Genomic DNA, 19,772 nt, shown 5'->3' on the forward strand with positions numbered 1-19,772 from the left:
TATCGTTTCTTTGGTGAACAAACTGTGTTTCGTTTGTGAACCGCTGGCTCCGACCAGTTCTCTGGCATGCGGCCGGCGAAAGCTGGGCACCAAACGACCACCACCTTTATCGCATGGTAGCTGATTTCTGGCTGAGCTTGTCATGCTGAGTCGAAGGCATGCTCCTTGAGACCTCCCAGCAAACCAAAAACCTCTCAGAGACGTCTAGCTAGACGTCTCTGAGAGGTTTTTGGTTTGCTGGGCTAGACCACTACCCTCACATGCTCTCCGGGAGTGCACGCGAGAAGTTCCAGTAAAGGTGATGTAAGCCCACCCCAAAAAATGGATCATGGTGAGTTGGTAGTAGTTGGTGAGTGGATTAAGGTCCCCAGCAGCGCAGCTAATCGGCCCAATAAAGGAACTGTATTGGCAAAGGCCGATCCTACGCACGACCAGAGTGAAACCATACATTTCCATTATTGGGCCGACTCCTGTGCTGCTTGGGGTTGGTTAGTCGGTCGCATTAGTACAATCCCATACGGTCATCTCCTTCTAGAATGTTCGAATACTTTCCATTGGATTACTGAGTCAGACTAGTGCAATCCCATATAATAATTCAGTGCAAGGTACTCGACATTCTAAAAGGTAATGACTGATGCATGCCGTATAAAGCCAATGAAATCGTTTCCAACCGTAGTTGGCAGGAAGATCGAAAGAACATTAGACATTCATTATAGACGCCATAGCAGGCAACCGAAATGCTGTTACATTTTATTCTTTAAGAGTGTGGTTATGGTTTTTCAGTGTTGTCAGCCGCCACACCAGGCAGCACGTCTGCAAGCTTTGGTATGGCTTCTCTGATGTGAGCTGCGAAGGGCGGCAACAATAGAAACGAGATCATAAAAGCGCAAGGATTTTATTCTCACTCAGATATTTACCACAGAGTGGCATCATTGTACTTAATTCCAGGTGTTACAGACTCCAAAGCAATAAATATTGAAAGAGACACTAAGGCTCTGCATTAAGTGCAGGATTCAATACCGTTAGCGGGTTAATGCCAATATATGCGGGATTCGTCATTCTCTACTTTGCGCTCATAGATACTCGGGAGTCCTCATAACAAAGTTCGTTCAGTGGTTGATCTTTAAACCGCTACACCGCTGCTCTGCGATCACAGGTGCTGCCGCTGGCGTAGATGTTACGGCCCAGGTTCACGAGAAACCTATCGCTACCAGTCATTAGCTTAAATGGCACCTGACACGATGCGCAGTTGGCTCGCAATCCAAAGGGCAGGTTGTGATGACACCCGAAGGTCACGTGAAATAGCATGACGTGAAAAGGTCACGTGATCAGTCCAGTCTTCGATCATAGTGGGTTGCGTGAGGTCCAGTCGAATCCTGTGACCCAAGATGGACACAGAACCACATTTTGCTTACAGCGCCTAAGACGCATTTTCTGCACAACGGGGCTCTCAATGCGGTCGCTTTAAAATAATACTGCGACTTTCTGTGGTACGCAACATGGAAAATGGAACAGGTAGCAGCTAGTATAGAATGCCATGCCGGCTTCTCCGGCAGTTCAAAGGACTGTATAAAATATAGCGCAATTCATAGGGTTCGTCAAAAGAAGCTGGTAAGTTATTACCCTGAAAATTCAGCGGCCCCTATCAGCTTGAGAACAAAGGCCCTGCCTGCACTGCAGGCTAGAAACCCGAAATCACTGAAAATTTTAATGCTGGAAAAAAGTAAGTAAAAAAAGTTTTCATCCAGTAGTGTTCCAAACATTAAGAATGCTGAAATCAGCATATTCGGATAATTTATATTCTCATACGGCCGAACTTTTGCACTGACAATAATTTTCGTGGATTTTTGTCCATACATATGCCGTATTTCCTCGTCATCTGGGTTCCCAAAGTTTGCCACTTGCTAGCGTGTGGTATTAATGGTTGATACTTTTGTCTGCACTCACAGCCATGGTGAGGCAATTGCGGTGCATGCGGAGCAGCACTGAAAGGTTCGAGAACTGGCCCTCTAAATGTCAATAACTCAGTCTTTGCACGACTCTTTTTCAAGGATTCCGTCTCGATCCAGTATTTCCAGAATCGAATGTAGTGAAGGTGAGAGATCCCGGAGTATGCCATCGAAAGCTGGCTGGGCCAGTAAAAAACAAAAAAGCTCACAGGGAATTCGATGTATCTGCATTTTAGAAAGCAGTTTTGAACTAATTGTGCCAGAGTCCAGGCACAAGACGTTCCGTGAGGTGGTCACAAAAGCAAAATGAGTACACCTGCGCGACATCTATTTTATATGAGCCGATACTGGTTTCTAGACTGCGAGGTTGGAAGGCTCGCAGTCTATCTGCCACCAACTGCACCCAACTGCACCCAGTCGTTGTGGTGTGTGCACCCAATAAATGGGCGAGTCTGAGTGGTATTATACGACAGGGTGAAAAGCCAAACAGTAAAAAAAAAAGTAATGTAATATAAAGAATTCTAAGATGGTGTCTCAAACGTTCCACTACAAGCAAGTACAGTGATGAAATCACGCTTCATTCCTCTATCGTTATTTAGCGGCTATTAATGCTTCCAGAAATGATAAATAACGAGTGTTTTTCTGTTTCCAAGGCCAAGGAGCACTACAAGATGTTTTTTTTGGGGGGGGAAGGTATCTTTTTTTTAAGGACAGACATATGGTCGCAAAGAAATAGCATCTGGTCTAAAGATCCGCTTCCTAAAATTGTCACCACATGCAGCCTCATTATGAAGTAGAACATGATGACAGCTATGAGACCCAGGGACCCACGTCGTCGCTTAAAGGAAGGCTTAAATGCTGCGTGGTTCGCCGCATGGAGAGGTCGATGTTGAGTAAACCGCATCATATGTTGTTGTTTAAATGGACACTTTGCAATCTCAGTGCACGTGGGAAGATGTGTGTAGCAGTGACCTCAACATGAAGTCTGCTAATATTAACCTAGCTCTCCTTGGCGCGCCGCAGAACCGCCACGTTTCTTCCCAAAATGAAAAGGGATCTTTACGCACCACACACATCCGCACCAAAATGCCGCTGAATTAAACGCGGCGTCGACAACTGCGGAGTGAAGTCACCAATGCCGCTACACATTGCACTTTATAAGGCAGTGTTATTCACGCTTTAGTTTATACTTTCTTGTTTTAGTAACTGGCTTCAATGATTCGAACTATTTTCCTCATGCGAGTTTCAGAACATACCCGCATTTGCAATGGACTAATCCAGTTGTGTCGATAGGGACCCATCAAGCAGCCCAGAGAAAATTTCATAATAATAATTACCGACTTAGTATGATATTGATTAAACGAGTGGTTTAACTTTGCCTATTGCCGTGAGTGAATATATGTCATGATTGTTCAGTGGCTTCAATGCTTCTGCGTATTGGCTTGCAGAGTACCAGGAGTACTTGCGAAGAACCAACCGCACCGGCGTCACCAAGAGATCGGCAGAGCGCGGTGAGCTCTTGAATGATTATTGGTCTTCGTATGCATGATGCTGCTACACTTCTCGTCTCAGAATTTTAGCGTACAGTTGAAAGTGAGCACTTAGAAGGATTACTGGTCTTGGGCGCTAAGAACCTTTCCATACTTGACTTTATTACCAACAATCTAGACGGTGCTTCACGAAGTGTTTAAGGGAGCATCGGCAGAGATAGGACATGTACTCACCTGATCACATGTGACGCGCATTCTCTGAGAAACTGCGCAAGGAATCCCTCAGCATGCAAGTAAGTACATAGCGCTTCTCTATCCATAAATACCCGTCACGGTGCGATTACATTGCTCTGAACAGTTATCATGCATTTCTTACACTCTACCCATGTGAGGCTTTCGAAGCGCTAAAAGTATACCGACAAAAGGCGCTATGATGCATGTACTACAAAGAATAGGAGATTGCAGACTGTTGCGGCTCAGGTAGCATGGTCATACCGGAGTGGAGATGATGGAGGTCGGAGACGAGGTTACGGGAAAGACAAGAAAAGTAACTTTATACAGGCAAATTTACATTACATACAAACAGCAACTGAGAGAACGTCTCAGTAAGAGTGTCTCGATAACAAGGGGCTTGATGACGAGAAGCTACATGACGGGAAGCTACATGGCGATCAGCTCGATGGTCAGGAGCTACTCGGCCGTAGCAGGCGCCGAGTTTTATAGCGTTTCTTGTACTTTGTGGTCGTGTGTGTTTGCGCCCTTTTAAAGTTTTCACCCTGGTCTAGCTGCTCCTCCATGCAAATTCTCTCAAAATTTTCTAGAAAAGTTCTGAAATTTTCGCCTTTTCTGAGAAAACTTAAGCGAGATCGCGTTCTTATACTTCTGATCGCGTTAGTTTGTGCATGATTTCCCGCTGTCGCTCCTGCTCCTATTTCTCTCGTTTTTCTCTGCGTTCTTTTTCCTTCTGTTCCCTTTTTGTCATTTCCCTCTCAAGTTCCTCTGCCTTTTTCTTTGCCATTTCCCTTTCCTCAATGGTCTCAAGGCATTCCGAAGGCTCGTCATCCTCAGCCTCCAACGCTAGAATAGCCTTTAGCAGCTTTGGTTTTCTGAGTTTGTCTGAGACATCCAGACCCAACTCTTTTGCAAGCTCGAGCAATTTCGGTTTGCGTAACGATTTCAAATCCATGGCTCTTCTGAGTGATACTTTTTCTACTGCCCGCTATTGTCTTGCTGCAACTAACCCAGCAGCAACGACAACCCAATTACCAGCTCTGTTTCTGACACTAACAAAAGCCTGGCAAAACTCAGCAGAAGAAAGTCCCGCACTCACCAAACCTCGCAGCCAAGAATCTAGCGCAGTCGTTCCGCTGCAGGCAACCAGTCATCACACAGGGCTGTTGCACTGCTCCCGGCTCGCCGATCTGCTGCTCAGCTTACCGTTGACCACAGCTCTCCGCTGGCGTGCGCTGTCTCGATCCCACCGCTGGCAACCAGTTGTTGCGGCTCAGGTAGCATGGTCGTGCCGGAGAGGGGATGAGGGAGGTCGGAGACGATGGTCGTGCCGGAGAGGGGATGAGGGAGGTCGGAGACGAGGTTAAGGGAAAGACAAGAAAAAGAACTTTATACAGGTAAATTTACATTATATACAAACAGCAACTGAGAGAACGTCTCAGTAAGAGAATCTCGATAACAAGGAGCTTGATGACGAGAAGCTACATGACGGGAAGTTACATGGCGATGAGCTCGATGGTCAGGAGCTACTCGGCCGTACCAGGCGCCGAGGTTTGTAGCGTTTCCTTTCCCTGGACTCCTTAGATGGGGGCCGGGCCTGCCGATGAAGGAGTGCCCAGAAAAGTCCACTGTGGCACCCATCACACACCCTTTCAATAGGGAACACGCCCCCGTTACATGTGGGGGAGAGAGAGAAGGATGCCATCTGCGTCTCGCAGACTCTGGAATATCCACGAGCAACGTTCCAGCGCTTTTCATGTGGTCGAACGTGCAGGGTCCAGGCTACCTGCAAGTCCGCGCGGTGTAGAGAAACGCTCGCTGTTAACTTCTTCCTGGAAGACGGGTGCTGCTGTCAAACTTGATGACTCGACCCAGCTGACCCCCTTGGCCCCTTGGAAACGTCAAGAACTGCCGGCCTTGGCAGCTAACTTCTTTTTTTAGAGGAGGGTGCACTGCAGAGCTGCGCTGGCTAGTTGCGGGGTGGATTACTGACGCCGCTTCCGTGGCTAATCCAGGCGCTGTCCCCGCGTGCCCTTCGGGACTCGTCGGCATTCCGCTGCAACCGCGCCGATTTTTCCTTACGACGAAGGCGAAACGTAACAAGACTTTGGGCAGAAGAAGTCGGAGAGGGTGGAGAAGCCAAATCTGAGGCGAGCCCTTTTCCATGAATATATCAATATGCCATTTTTCTAAATACTTTCAGCCTGGTTAGTGATGTTGCAATGTTCATAACGAAAATACCCACCGTTACTTGCAAACGCTCTCTTAGCCTGCTTCAGTGAACCCGCAACGCTCGTTCTAAAAACTCTATTACCTCGATACGAAGGACATCGGAAATAAGGTTAAAGGAAAATATAATACCCGAAAAAGACCACTTTTTCCCGCAGCTCGACTCGTGTTTGTAGTTTCCGATGCTGTGGCGATTACTTGCATCTAGTGAACATTTCAGTACAAAGAGGTATTATTGAGCAATTGATGTGTAGGATCAGAGAAGCCCTAAATTTTGCTTTGGCATCGCTTGACTATCACTGAGCCCGTCATTCGTGGGTAGATAGTCATGTGCAGCACAAGGATCAGCCACAGGTTGATAAGGGGTAGCTTCTAGCTTATACCGATCTAATGTATTGATTGGGGAGTGGTAGCGTACTGCCAGGGAGCGAGCAGAAAGTTTTCGCACTGGTGGCATCATTAGCGAAATACTGTAGCGGAAGAAATGTATTGCTTAAATGTTTCCCCATGATATTATGCAATGTTTTACATACATAGTCATGGATGAAAGCGTAGATGGAAAGCCGAGTTTGTTAACTCAAATTTAACGCTTCGAGTGTTACTTGCTTGCTACGCGCCCATTTTTTTACATGATAATATACGTTGCGTGTAATTCAAGGCACATTGAAAAACTCTCCCAAGAAACGTAATTTCACCTCTTTTATGGAATGCAAACTACCGCTAGTTCCAATTCATGGAGCACTGCTGAAGTGAAGACCACACGTGTATTTCCATGCATTTACTTTTATCCGATATAGACGACAGTTCAGAATAATTTTATTATTATCGGGGCTGAACTCTATGGCTAAAACTCTGAACGCCTATCTGTGCCTGTCTGTCGGTCGTATGGCTCTCTTGCCCGCATATACACTTGCGTCTGATCAATGAAGTTTTGAGAATGTCAAGATTTATGAAAGCAAGACCACATTTTCTCTACCACACCCGGCCGATTCATGTTGTCTGAAGGCAGTGCAAATCTCCGACACCTTTGGACAGCGGTTTGGTGAAAGACCCTTTTTCAAATGACAGCTTTGCTGGCAACGCATTCTGCTCATACTCGCCGCTATTGCTCAGTGGCTATGGCCTTCGGCTGTTGATTCCATGGTCGCGGGTTTGGTCCAGTCCTCAGCTGCCGTATTTTATATAAGGTGAAATTTAAGAACAGTTCTGCGCAGTGCGATGTCTCCACACTTTAAAACTACCCCAATGGTCCAAATGACCCCTCAAGCTCTCAGAGTCCATGTGTCACTTCAGGATGGTAAACCCCACAATTTACAACTCAGAACTTTCTATGGTGTGCATGAAATCTTGTCAGGAAAACCAAAACCCGTTATTCGCTTCCCCTTCGAAGCATAACGGCCATTTTTGTTGTTTTCGGTGTGCTGATCCGTCTAAAAATGAACTGGGAAAAGGAACATTAATATTTTATCGAGAAATAAATGGCACCACAATTAACGACGTCTTTTTCTTACAGTGTTGATGCCTGCCAGCCGTAAGTTTGCAGCCCTTACTTAAAAATTTCGTTAAGGAATTTAGTGACATAGACCAAGACACAGTATTACTAATGTGCAAATAAGTCGACACACGTAGTATGCAAAGGATCAAGAGGTGCGCAGGAATGGTTGCTCTAAAAGAGTTTATAATCACATCAGCGTGAAATAACATGCACTAGCCCATAAAACCCAATAGAACCCAAATTAGCGTGCATACACCAGTCTTTGCTAATGTGTAAATGCTGAGCGGATCGGTGTAACCGTGGCAATCGTTCACCAGTAGCGAACAAGAAGATTAATGCTCAACAAGCGGCGGCATGTTTTGAAAATTGTTCCTTCGAGGACTCCTATTTTTTCAATGGTCGCACTTTCCGAATTTGCTTTCTTTTATGCCCCGTGTCTTGCTCTATGAAGAAATCTGTCTTTAGTCATGAGACAAATAGCTGCAAATCAAACCCACACGAAAGATATTTACGAGTATAATTGCAGGTTTTTATTGAAAAGTAAAGAAATATTCCCTGAAACGACGGTTCCTAGAAGAACAATCAGTAACTTTCCTTGAGACCAGTTTGAGGTCAAGAAAGAACACTAATAAAAAAGAAAAAAATTTGCAACAATGTCTCCAACTGTTATTCCTTGACTTCGTTCAACAATTGCTCTTGGGTAAACAAAATGCGTACTGGACGAATGTTGTTCAGTATATACGTGAAGTTCCCAGGTTTTTAAGCCTTTTTGTGCAAAAGAAAAGATGTATATGTTAGTCCCAACAATGCTTCTCAAATATTAGACAAATCTCCCTCTTAACGAAGCATCAAGGAGCAAGTGAAGACCACTTGCTTATGAACTTGTCACTTAGAAGCTTTTTAACAGCCAAGAATTTTTTTTAGCTGCGCTGATTGTTCCTGAGCAGAAGTGCAGCATGTGATGTGATACAACACAGCAATTTCTCTGTGCTTTTAAATGAAGAACACAGTGGAGAAATTGAGCGCAAGCATGACGCTCCCGAGACACGAAGGGTGCGCGTAATTTCTTGTTATTTTATATCATTTTTATTTCAAGTCCCTCAACTTATCTCATTCTATAGGAAGATAAGTCAAAGCAACCTCAACGCAATGTGACAGATTACATTCCCTTCCTATATTAGGAGCGCCGAGAACAGTTGCATTCATGATTTTGAATTTTTACAGCTGTCCACTTTCTTGAGATTTCAGCTAGAAGTTGACTCTTGCGAGTGCGTAGTATGGGTTAAAATGGGCTTCTAAAGGTATCAAGCGCCAAATAAATTCAGCCATCCCATTTCCGGGTGCGGATTTCCACCCGGAATTTGAATGCCTGCGTGTGCACAGTGGGAGCATTTATCCAGTCGTTGTCATGGTGGTGGTCTATTTGACGTACTCTTCGACTAGTTTATATTTTTTTTTCCTTTCGGCACCGTTGCAATAACTATGTTGCCTTAGCGTCGGACTGCGTATCCGAAGGTGACGGTTCGCTTCCAATAAGACAGCCTCATTTCGATGGAAATGAAATACAAAAACCGGAGCCCTCCACTACGGCGTCCCTCAAAGCCTATGTGTCGCTGTGGAACGCAAAACGCATAATTTGCCCTTTTTAAAGCTGAAAACTACAGAATGAAAAATTCAGTGTGCTTTAATTGTGCAGCTCATCCTGATTATACGAAACTTCTGCTAAGATCGAGTGTTACATGAGACAAAGTTTCGAGGTCTTTCTAGCCCTCTGCGTCCAAAACCATAGCCCGACCACCCGAATAAACAGCTGCACAATTACAGTGTAGCACGTAGCTCCTCCGCTTCAGTGAGTAAAAATTTTGTACCGCGACCACACACAAAATTACCTGGCCGGTCAAACCAATGCTCACTCCAAAAATGAACGCGGTAGCTGCTGTAGATGCCACCGGCAATCGTGATGTTCACGTGCACCTTTCTTGGATCTCGGTTTTAATTATGAGGCAACAGTGAAATGTTGTAAGATACCGTTATGAACGTATTGATTGGAACATCGTTACCTTCCGATTGATTGCAAAATCATGCTTCTAATGTTTCTCTTGCTCTTTCAACGGACAGAATAGTTAGGAGTGGGAGAGAAAACCGATGGTTTGCGTTTTTGAATGTGCACGCTCGTAGGTGAAAACTACAAGCGTTCCGAGGACGATCTGCAGATACATTGATAACTATGGTGCGCCCTTACCATACACGAAAAACCGTTTTCACAAACAACTTCCCGTTAAAGAACTCCGAATGTCTAGAATCTCTGTGTAGGCACCAATCAAGAAAGATATGTCTTTTTCTGGTAGGACGAAATTGTAGAAACCTTATTGTTTTATCATATAAGACAGTAAACTGCATAACTACTTTTACATTCTCTAAGAACGAAAAGGTGGCCCACCAGTATCATACGACCCAATTTGCTGGTGTACTAAAAAGGGGATTCCGGAGCACGCGGAATCTGAGAAGTATCTGGGCTGGCCAGCTGTCAGTTCAGCTGTGTGATTGCTTTCAAGCGGATCAGCGTAGCGAGAAAAAACTTGGTTTTTGCGATAATCAGCTAATTAACCGTTGCGGAATAAGAGAAGAATCCGCGATACCCCGTGCATTATAATATTCATGAAAAAATGTTTTGTAGCGCTGCAGATGCAGACATTTTTAACTTGCTGTTTATTCCTACATGTTTTTAACTTTTTATGAAAATGTACGCGTATTTTCTGTAGGTGTTTTTCTCCTTGCGTTGCCGTTATATGTAGCGTTGTTTTTTACAGCCGCCGAATTATTGCAATATGTGTAATTGTTTCGCGCGAAATTTAAACCTGGCTGCTTTGACAATACTGAGTATTTCCTCAGAAGAATGTTGGTCATCACAAAGGGGCTATCATGTGTTAACTGGTAATCATATGATAAAGTCTACTTTCAATATTAGCCTGATACATTGAGGCTCCCCATAGTATAATTAATCCGTGGATGAGTGCGCTCCTCAGCTGTGCGGTTTTTATGTTGGCACATGTGGGTGGCTGAAATTTCTTGCGCCGCAGAAGCTAAACCTTGTGAAAATTGCAAAGCCTTCATAGAGAATGTCAATAGAAAGCACTGTAACCGCAGTGATGGCCAAGTGGTTGAGCATCCGCCTCGCATTCGGGAGGCGCGGGGTTCGAATCCCGGTGCTGCCGAGTACCAACCGGTGAAACAGTTGGTCCAAGCTTTCCCCTGGCCTGGTGCTCAGCTTATCTGAGGTTCAATTCATTGAAAATGTCGCTGTCCCCACCTTGAGTAGTCGAAAACATCTTGTGCCATGGCGCTCTTTGGCCGCAGACGCCTTTGCGCCATAAAAATCCATCATCAACACCAAAAAGCACTGCATAACAGGCAACCAAGGTGACCGGGAAGCGAGTCCCGTCTAATTCTTGCTTTAGCTATTGTAAGCGGCAACTTGCTGGTCAATGCCATGAAGAACCGATGTGAATAATAGTTTTGTGAAGCTAGAAATTTGTAAAGGTATTAACAGTTGCGAACCAAAAATAATCATTAAATGAAGCGCCTAACTTCATTTGATAGAAGAATTTCAGTCGCTTACCCTAATTGCTGTCATGGGTGATTAGTGTTAGCTGGTGCGCAAAATTATCAGCACAGCGATAATTTCACCTGCAACAGCCTCTGCCTTTGAACTCCTTTCGAACCGGCACTAAACTGGCAATAAGCATATCAGTCCCAGATTCAGTTGCCCAGGTTTGTCTGTGCTGCAGCGTGGAGCGACGGGTAGAGTTGTTGTCTTCCGACTCACCTATTTTTTACAGATCAAAGTGCTGCACGTTTTGCGCTAATTCGGCTCATGTGGCCGGGTTTACGACGATGAGAAAGAAGGCGACGTCAATTAAAACATGCGCATTTGGGCTAGTACAGGCAGCTGTGGAAAACCTATGTATTAGAGTTTAGCTATCCAGCTTGCTAACAAAACAAGCCGTAGCTGATTTTGATGGTTACAATCGGCCACAGTGCTTAGAGGTAGAAAACGCCGTTATAACGTAGAAATAATATTTTCGAAAATTCTGGGCGAGGTTTGTTCATGCGAAGTGCAGAGGAACCCGGAAGGGGTGGGTTGATCTGAAATTGTCGAGATTATAAATTTCATGTACGCGCTACTCTCTAGACTCACTAAGGAGATGTTATCCTGGATTTGGCCGAAAGTTAATAATAAAAATTTGCTGGGGTTTAGCTTTGTTTAAACCTAATAGGTTGCGTAAGCATCCATAGCGTTCCATTCGGGATCATCACCGGTTCTAGACGATTCGGTTTCGATAGAGGCGCGGTGCGCCCGTCTAGCAGCGTCTTGAGCGCGCCGCTTAGCAAGGCGCTGTTCGCGTTCTTCATCTGTCTCCCAAGCCCGTTGTCGTGTCCTGGCTTCGTCAAGCCGACGTAGCCTTATTTTCTGTTTATCAGGCGGTATAACGACGGAGCTGGCAAGCGAGCGAACGCATTTCATTCTCCCCCCCCCCCCGTTCTCTAGCCTCCTCTCCTCACTCCGCAGCTGGCGAGAGCGCGGCGAGGGCAGCGCCTCCACTCGGCAGCGGCGCGGCTACAGCTGTAGTGCGCCGCGCCTCGCGCCGCCCTTCAAGGTCAAACGTGCCTCGCGGCCGCCCCGACGCGACGGGCTGAAACCTCTCGTAATATTGCGTACGCAATAAAATTGGACAGCTAGCTACGTCAAATGCAGTACAAAGACATCTCCCGCTCACCTCCACATAAGCCTCTTCATTGCCAGCTACTGACATCTTATCGCTGCAGTTTTCCTAATCTCGTCCGCTCACTCTGCAATCATCCATCCCCTCCTGCGTTTGTCTTCTCTTCGAATCCGCTCGGTACGCCAAGCGACCATCGGTTATTTTCCTTTCTCTTATGTGTTGTGCCCATGGCCATCTGGTAGAAAGTTAACAACAGGCCCAAAGTATTTTGGTAAACAGTACATCTATCAAAACGGCAAAGGTAGCAGCTCTGTCAAGGCGTTAATCAGTTGTGTACATATCAATTTACAGTTTTCTGTTCTTTTCTCAATGTTTACTTCTTCATACTCACGTTTACTTTGCATGGCATATTCAGCGGACTTGTCGCTATTGCAGCAACCAGCATTTAGCATTTATTGAAGAACGTTAAGCCGAAAAGGCGCAGTCAAGACGACTGACCTGCTGTCATCATAGGTAACTATTAGGCTGCAGGCTCCTGCGTTTAGAGTTTCTGGTTTAGATTTCTATTCCCGTATTGGTACGCTAACTAGTGCGGTAGCGCGTTTTGGTGGCAGTCAGAACCATGATAAGATGACTCTGAATTAAGAGAACCATATACCATGCAGGGCATTTTATGGGATGCTTTGAGGGCCGAGGTCTATGCACCACCCGATTTATTATAATTTGGTTGGTACTACCACGAAACAAAATTAGGTGAAAAGGGGTTTAATGAAGAGCAGACTTAAAGGGCATCACTACGTGCCGATAACACCCGCAGTCGGCTCTCATTTTTTTCGCAGCTAGAAGAATCACGCTACGTGATCAGGATTTCCAGCCACAGGTAAGTTACCTTAGGAACATAGCCGAAAGGCGGTTAGTGGCATCCCGTTACGCCACAATATTTCACCTAATCTCGTAGTGTGCCAGCAGAAATAAGGAATATATACCTTTAATGCACTTTCCTGTAGATTAGACTACGGAACATGTTGTGTTCTTTGCGTGTTTCTCATCGAAATTATTCTGTCAATTGATGCGTTCCGATGGGTTCTAATTTATCCTATCTCAATGATTTTAATGCTTCTTGGCTTAACTTTATAGCCCAGAAGCAAGCTTTTGGTCATGAATTTGAGGCTGCTGCAGCTAACTGCGCTAAGTCTTGGGTCCTATGCCACTTCAAAAAGGAGAAGTCACGTTGTTTATTTTTACTAGTTGTACGGATAACGAACTGAGTTTTCTCTTGCTACTCAGGTTGTAGGGAACCACCCGCACTCGTAAAAGGCATCGGCCTCTCAATTCCTTGTCTAACGTTAGTTCCCTATCCATTCAAACTATTCAATAGACGTCTATGGAAACGGCGAAAATTCGAAAGTCTTTTGATTGACAAAACACAATTACTAAATAATCTGTAGCTGCCATCGCCTTTGGCCTCCGTCTTTAAGTAGCAGAGGAACTTGGCATTGGAATATTCAGTACCACATCTGTCGAAACGCAGAGGAAAATAGTCAAAAAGTTACATTTTAACAACATGGTTACTTCATATCACGCTGCAGAGCTGTGACTCAATGCGTACACACTCATGAGCGCGTCACGTCGTAGCCAAGCAGTGTAACACTATACAGGGCATATAATCGATCCTTCGCCCTGCGCGTGCACTTTGTTTACGGGAACAAATGCATCCGGTAGTGGCGCAAATGCTTGCGCCACTAGGTGGCAAATCAAGTGAGCTAGACAGCTTTCCCAAATCACTGTTACGCCAATGTTATTATTTTGTTCTGGCTTCTAAAAGCAAACCATAAAAATTGTTTTAATAAATAAGAAAAAGTTCGGCCTTGGTGAGCAAAGCAATAAATGTATGGCCCACATTGATGAAGCGAAGGAATGGCACCTAGAGTTAGGCAAATATAATGCAAACATGTCAGAACAATTGATAACTCCTCCAGCGCACCCTTTTTTCCAATTTCGTCTTTCCTATCTTTCCTATTTTTCTTTACTTTTCATTGGTTTTTCAAGCGTTCCTTGATATTTAAATAACCCGGAGTGCTTTTCAATGAAATGGCTTTGAACAGGAATCACATAAGCGAATGAAAATTTGGCATCAATGCGGACACCATCTGCTCTATTTTCAACTTTCTACCACATTACTTTTCTTTTTTGTTTTTTTTCAGACTGGACGAAAAATACAGCGACACAGCCCTAAGGTCCACCGCCCAACCAGATCACCTCTGTAGCTTTCAAAAGTGAGTTCTTAGTTAGCAGCAACAGAAAGTACAAGACTTTACTCAGATCCAAAGCGCTAACTCATCGCTCATATGTATACTTCCTGCTCTCGACACCGCGTATCGGCACATAACCTGTGTACCGCGTCTTTAGATTGCATGACGAGGTGTTCGAAAACAGGTTATGCGTGAGTATGTGGTTGTCTTCTTATCTTTATCTTGAAACACTCTAGATTTCTCTCTGCTCTTGTAGAATGCATCAGTATACATTGCACTAAACCATAGAAACTCCTCTCGAGGCAGTTGCAGGTTCTTAAGTACATAGCTGCTCCTATGAGGCAGCTCACTGTAACTTTCGGCATGAATTAATTCATAAATGTACTATAAAGAGCGTGAATAATTATTTTTGCTACATGTTCTCCGAAATAAAGGTGCTAAACAACGCGCAGCCGTATAGTGGAAAACAGTACTGGCCAACGTGCCATCCACTCTCTTGCAACAGCCGTAAAAAGCTTGGTTAATTAAACACTCTCTGCTTTAAAAGCGCAATTACGTTTCCTTTTATTTGATTCTTTCTGTGCTTACACCGTGGCGCAAACTTCAACAGGATAGATAAGCGGGCGAGTTGGTGATACATTATGCAAAAAAACAGCGCGAACAAACGGGGACGAGACGAAGAATACACAGGAACAAGCGCTTCTTCCTGTGTATTCTTCGTCTCGTCCCCGTTTGTTCGCGCTGTTTTTTTGCGTAGTGCAAACTTCATTAGTACTACCTGTTGCTGGTTGCTCGTGAAGTAGGAGCGGGCGGTTCAAGGAGAACTAGGGAGAACAAATGTGCTAGGCTGGAAATAACAGATAGTAGTACATCAGCCTCAGACCCGCAGCCCGATCAATTCGTGCAGCCTCCCCAAACCCAAATGTCCACCGGCTATCTTTCTGGCGCGCGCATTTATTCATCCGCGCGCAGATTCTATTTTCCAACCAATCCTTCATCTCTTCCTCCCCCAACCTCTTTCCATCAATGCGCAGGCATCGCTAAACTAAACCAGCCATGGTTCGAAATACGAAGGCCATGGTTCGAAATACGAAGGCCACAGCGACAAGATTTGGTCTACGTTCCACGTAACCTAAGTAGCGTAAACATCTCAATAAGGGCCTTTGAGTTCATAGTGAATGCTTGCATATGCTTTTTGCGGGTGGTCTGCAGTAGCCGTCTTTTTGTACAGCTCCATTCCTGACACGCTCGCAGTGCGTTACTAGAATGTTTGGCGGCGAGGTATGCAAATTATAAAAGACCTAAGCTCGAGTCTTTGCGGAGGCAGTGCCTTGACCTCCTTCAAATTAACACACGTGGTTGGCGCATGCGATGGCCAAATAGCTAGCGTTCACATACTGGGCGAAACAAGAGGGGTGGCGTCGACTCCACATAATGATTATACACGACAGCGGTCGAGTAACTTTCAAATCAGTTAAACTAAATTTGCATTTTAGAATTTTCAAAAACAAGAAAATATATTTTATGCAGCAAAATTTGATTTGGAGATGCTCATGGTGGTGAAAATATTTTTTGGCTTCTTTATCACCGGAAGAAACAATGAGATTATTCTCCATAAATGGCAGGAGATGCATGAGCGTGAGGCAGCAAGTGTATATGAGTGACTTACCGGTATTGTTATGGAGTTAACGAAGGTAGCAGAAAAGATAAATAAAGATATCGGTATTAGCTCGTGCACGCTTGAAAAAATATCAGAGATTTAAACTAAAGCTGCACTGAAAGCTATGCATGCTGTGCTGTTGAAGGCTGCTGATTAATGATCCGCTTCTAAGGTTTATTACGAGCTCCAAAATCTTCCTAGACGAGCAGCAGCGCACTGTGCCTTCAATGCAGTGGAGACGTGGCGCACTTAACAATGCCTATTGACTAGCTAACAGCAATATCCTATATTACACTCCGGTAGATACATTTCCACTATTCTGAACTAACGCACGTAGCAGAAATATGACCCAGCACAGAACAGCACAACAACAAGCTCACATCTCTTCTGTACACCGTCTTCGCTTCGATTGCGCTATGTGGAAGCTTAAATAATGCAGGCAGAATGAAAGATACCTTTACTGAAGGGCTGCATTCGTACTCTTTTATTTAATATGCCTAAACCGAAAAAATTAAAAGAAGTGCCGCGATAGTTCCAATAGCGCATCATTTCTGAAAGCTCGATTTCCTGGTTCTGTAACATGAAAAAGCCGACATTTTCTGTCTCTCGCACGGACAGGAACGCCGTTTCATCAAGCTTTTGCAAAGGAATGCGAGAAGCTATTGGAGGAGTTTTAGTGAACTGCCCAATAGATTACGCTATGATAGGCTTGGCAAAACGAGTGGATTATGTGAAAGAGTGGCTGCACTTAGTACCGTCTTGCGAATGGTCCTGTGAAGTTTCAAGATTAGTCGTTACGAGGATGATAAAAGCGACAGTCAGGTTGCTACCATAACGTGTTCCGTTATGCTTATTCTTTCTAATCACTAGAAGTTTTTATTACGTGCTCACGCGATTAAATGAAATGGGATGAGCCGGAAGATAGACCGTGTATACACCAGAGCATCATTGCAAGGCTGGCGTAAGCAATGTGCCACTACATTTACATAGGCTGGAACGACACGAATAAATTCAATAGCTATTTAAAATGCAAGCGTGGCACGGTGCTTATAGCAGTTTTTTCATATTGCAACACTTTGCGAACTCAAGTGAAAAAATTCTGGCTGGCTTATGGATACTAACTAGAAGGATGATCAAAAAAAGGCCGAAAAGAGCCCTAAAACATACTATAGGACAATGGGGCAGAAATCAATTAAAGTTTAGTTTTTCCCGAGTGTTATTTTCCGTTAAACTATTCCTAAATATGAGATGAGTTTCCGTGAAGATGAACTTCGTATGAGCAATGAAAAATAACAAACTGTAAAAATATAAGCAATAAACCTCAGACAATGCATGAATTGTTGAGCGCCTCTGTGGTTCATCTCTACCTAGTTCTGTGTTTTGCGCTGTTCCGCTTTTTAGTGATTTTACACCAACTACCCCACAGCAGCAACCTCAAGAACTTTATTTTTTGTCCCATGATAATGGTAAGAGGGTAGTAACTGTGGGCCAGGCAGTCGAAAGCTTTTAGACCAAGCTGCTTATTTAGTTTAGTGCTCATAGCATGAAACGGAGATCGGTGGTTGGTATGGCTATTCGCGCACTTGACGGTAGTCTCAAAAAGCAGCAACTCTTGCCGGAATTATGTTGAAATCTGCAGATGATTTCTAGACAGTCACAGCACATCGCCATGAAAAATGTGCAACTTCGGCGATTACATACCCCTTACTAGGAATTGCCATCTAGCAGATAGAAGCGGCGCGGTAAAACAATACTAAGCAAAACTAACTTTTGAAGACAAGTCGAAAACCCAAAGTGGGAGGTATAAATACGACAATGCTTCAATAAAGTATCAACACGAAACCTTTCAGAAACTCTGTAATAAGAAATCTATGCCCTGTGTTGGCAGAATAGCTGTATAAATCAGTTTTTCAGCCTTCTGAACCTCGGCGTGCTATTTAACACATATGACACTAAACCATACGTAAACCAGAGTTAAGCATACTGTTCGTCCATGTGTCAGCACATAGGGCAAGCTTGTTACCTACATTGTAGCCAGATACTGGAGCGTCCTGTTGGCTATAGTGTCATCGCAGCAGTTTTTGGTCAAGGCATAGTACAACGACAGTGCCACCTAAATGAGTAGATGCAGCCCATTTTTGGATGCATGACATTGTTTTAGAATTGTGCGCAAGACAAGAATATACATAAGCCACAACGTGAATTACCTGTATCAGGAAAATCAATGTTTTTTTTTCTGGTAGCTTTGCAATTTTGGCTTCATGCGCTGAACGATGGATGTGATGTAAAAGTCTTGCACGTGAGGTATACAAAAACTGCAGTGTTACCAGTGCTTCTACATTTTCTGCCATTCGAGCCCTTGGGCAAGCAAGCTTTCGTAAGCGTTGGTACGAATTTTAAAGTAAGAAAGCATCGGCAAAACTGCTGTTGCCATATGATTCACGTTATCTCAGCTAGTCTTTCACGCCACACCTATTATTTGGTTTTTGAGAGCAAAACAGCCTGAAAGGAAAGAAATCAGTTACGTCTAATTTTTCTTCTGGCTATGTTTTGTAATATTTTAGGTGTCATTTCAAAGCAAAACTCTTGAATAAAATTAGGCGTCTCAAGTCGTTTAATGAAGAGAAGACGGAAAATATTGCTACTGCCCAAATATCACTCAATTTGCAAATGACAATGCACTGAAGAACAAGAATGCACTGAAGAACAAGAAGAACAAGTCTCATGCCATGAGCCGAAAAGTACTACGAACATGAAGCACTACCCAACTACCCACATACCCTACTAGCGAGGAACTAATCTCAATGCCTGTTCTCTTGCAGCTCACGGATATTCCATCAGATGGGTCGTGATGTTTTCGGTCTGAAGACTACACCGAGGTTTAGCTGTCAGTTAAGCTTCTTAGTTTCTCTAAATAAATGCCACTATTTTGACAATCTGTTGCAGACTTCTAGGTGCTCCAAGTCTTCACAATTCATTCATCTTAAAAAAAAGCACGTAATTAGAGAAGCCGTTGAAACGAAACCTGAAATATGTTCAGCTCATCTAGGATTTGAAAAGCAGCGCTATGCAGGCGCCGCCTCAGTGCTCCTTTGGCAGCGCTGAGCTCCAGGCGGCGGACTAATGGAGTAACCCAGTGGAAGCAGGACTATCGCAGGACGTACATTACCTGGGGATTCACAACTTAGCAGGATTCACCACTGGCTGAAGCTGTTGTGAGACTATGGGGACACTCGAAATCAAATAGGTCTTGACTGGTGTTGACAAAATCAATCCTCATAATACGAATCACTAGAATTCTTTTTCATTGTGGCACTGATAATTAAAAAAAACTTTCCGAAATGAAGCACTAAAGAGGAACTTATAGTTTTCTGAGCCTATCACTTCACACCGTCTTATTTTTCTAACACATAACTTGTGTAAAAATTAGAGGGGAAAAGCTCCACCTTAAGGGTATGACTCGATAGCGCAATGGGTTAATTGAATATGTTCAGAAAGTAATTCTCTACTTTACATTCAGATAAGTCCTTGAGAGTCGTCATACCCCTCCAGGCGCAGCGGTGCAGCAGTTAAGCGGTGCGCCACTGCCCTGCGACTGCAGGCGCTGAGTATGAGTATCTGCTGTCTGAGAATCTGGTGTCTGAGCATCTGGTGGTGGTGAGGACCTGAGTGTTTGAGTATCTGGTGTTGACAACAGAAGAAATATGAATGGTGAGTAGTCGCAATTAAATTTACACACCTG

At 44.2% G+C, this 19,772-nt stretch overlaps 1 protein-coding gene across 1 annotated transcript in view; it reads left to right on the forward strand.

Moving 5' to 3' along the window:
• LOC149325428 (uncharacterized) overlaps positions 1-18,882 on the forward strand; it is a 28,491-nt gene extending 9,609 nt beyond the window's left edge. Inside the window, exons 3-6 of the mRNA XM_089564281.1 lie at positions 3,398-3,460; positions 7,413-7,430; positions 12,958-12,998; positions 18,853-18,882. Coding sequence (XP_089420407.1) covers positions 3,398-3,460; positions 7,413-7,430; positions 12,958-12,998; positions 18,853-18,882 — 152 coding nt within the window. The remainder of the gene's footprint in view (positions 1-3,397; positions 3,461-7,412; positions 7,431-12,957; positions 12,999-18,852) is intronic.
• The last annotated feature ends 890 nt before the right edge of the window (positions 18,883-19,772 follow it).

Source organism: Amblyomma mixtum, chromosome 10 (genome assembly GCF_055824585.1).
Source record: "Amblyomma mixtum isolate Tamu chromosome 10, ASM5582458v1, whole genome shotgun sequence".
Lineage (NCBI taxonomy): Eukaryota > Metazoa > Arthropoda > Arachnida > Ixodida > Ixodidae > Amblyomma > Amblyomma mixtum.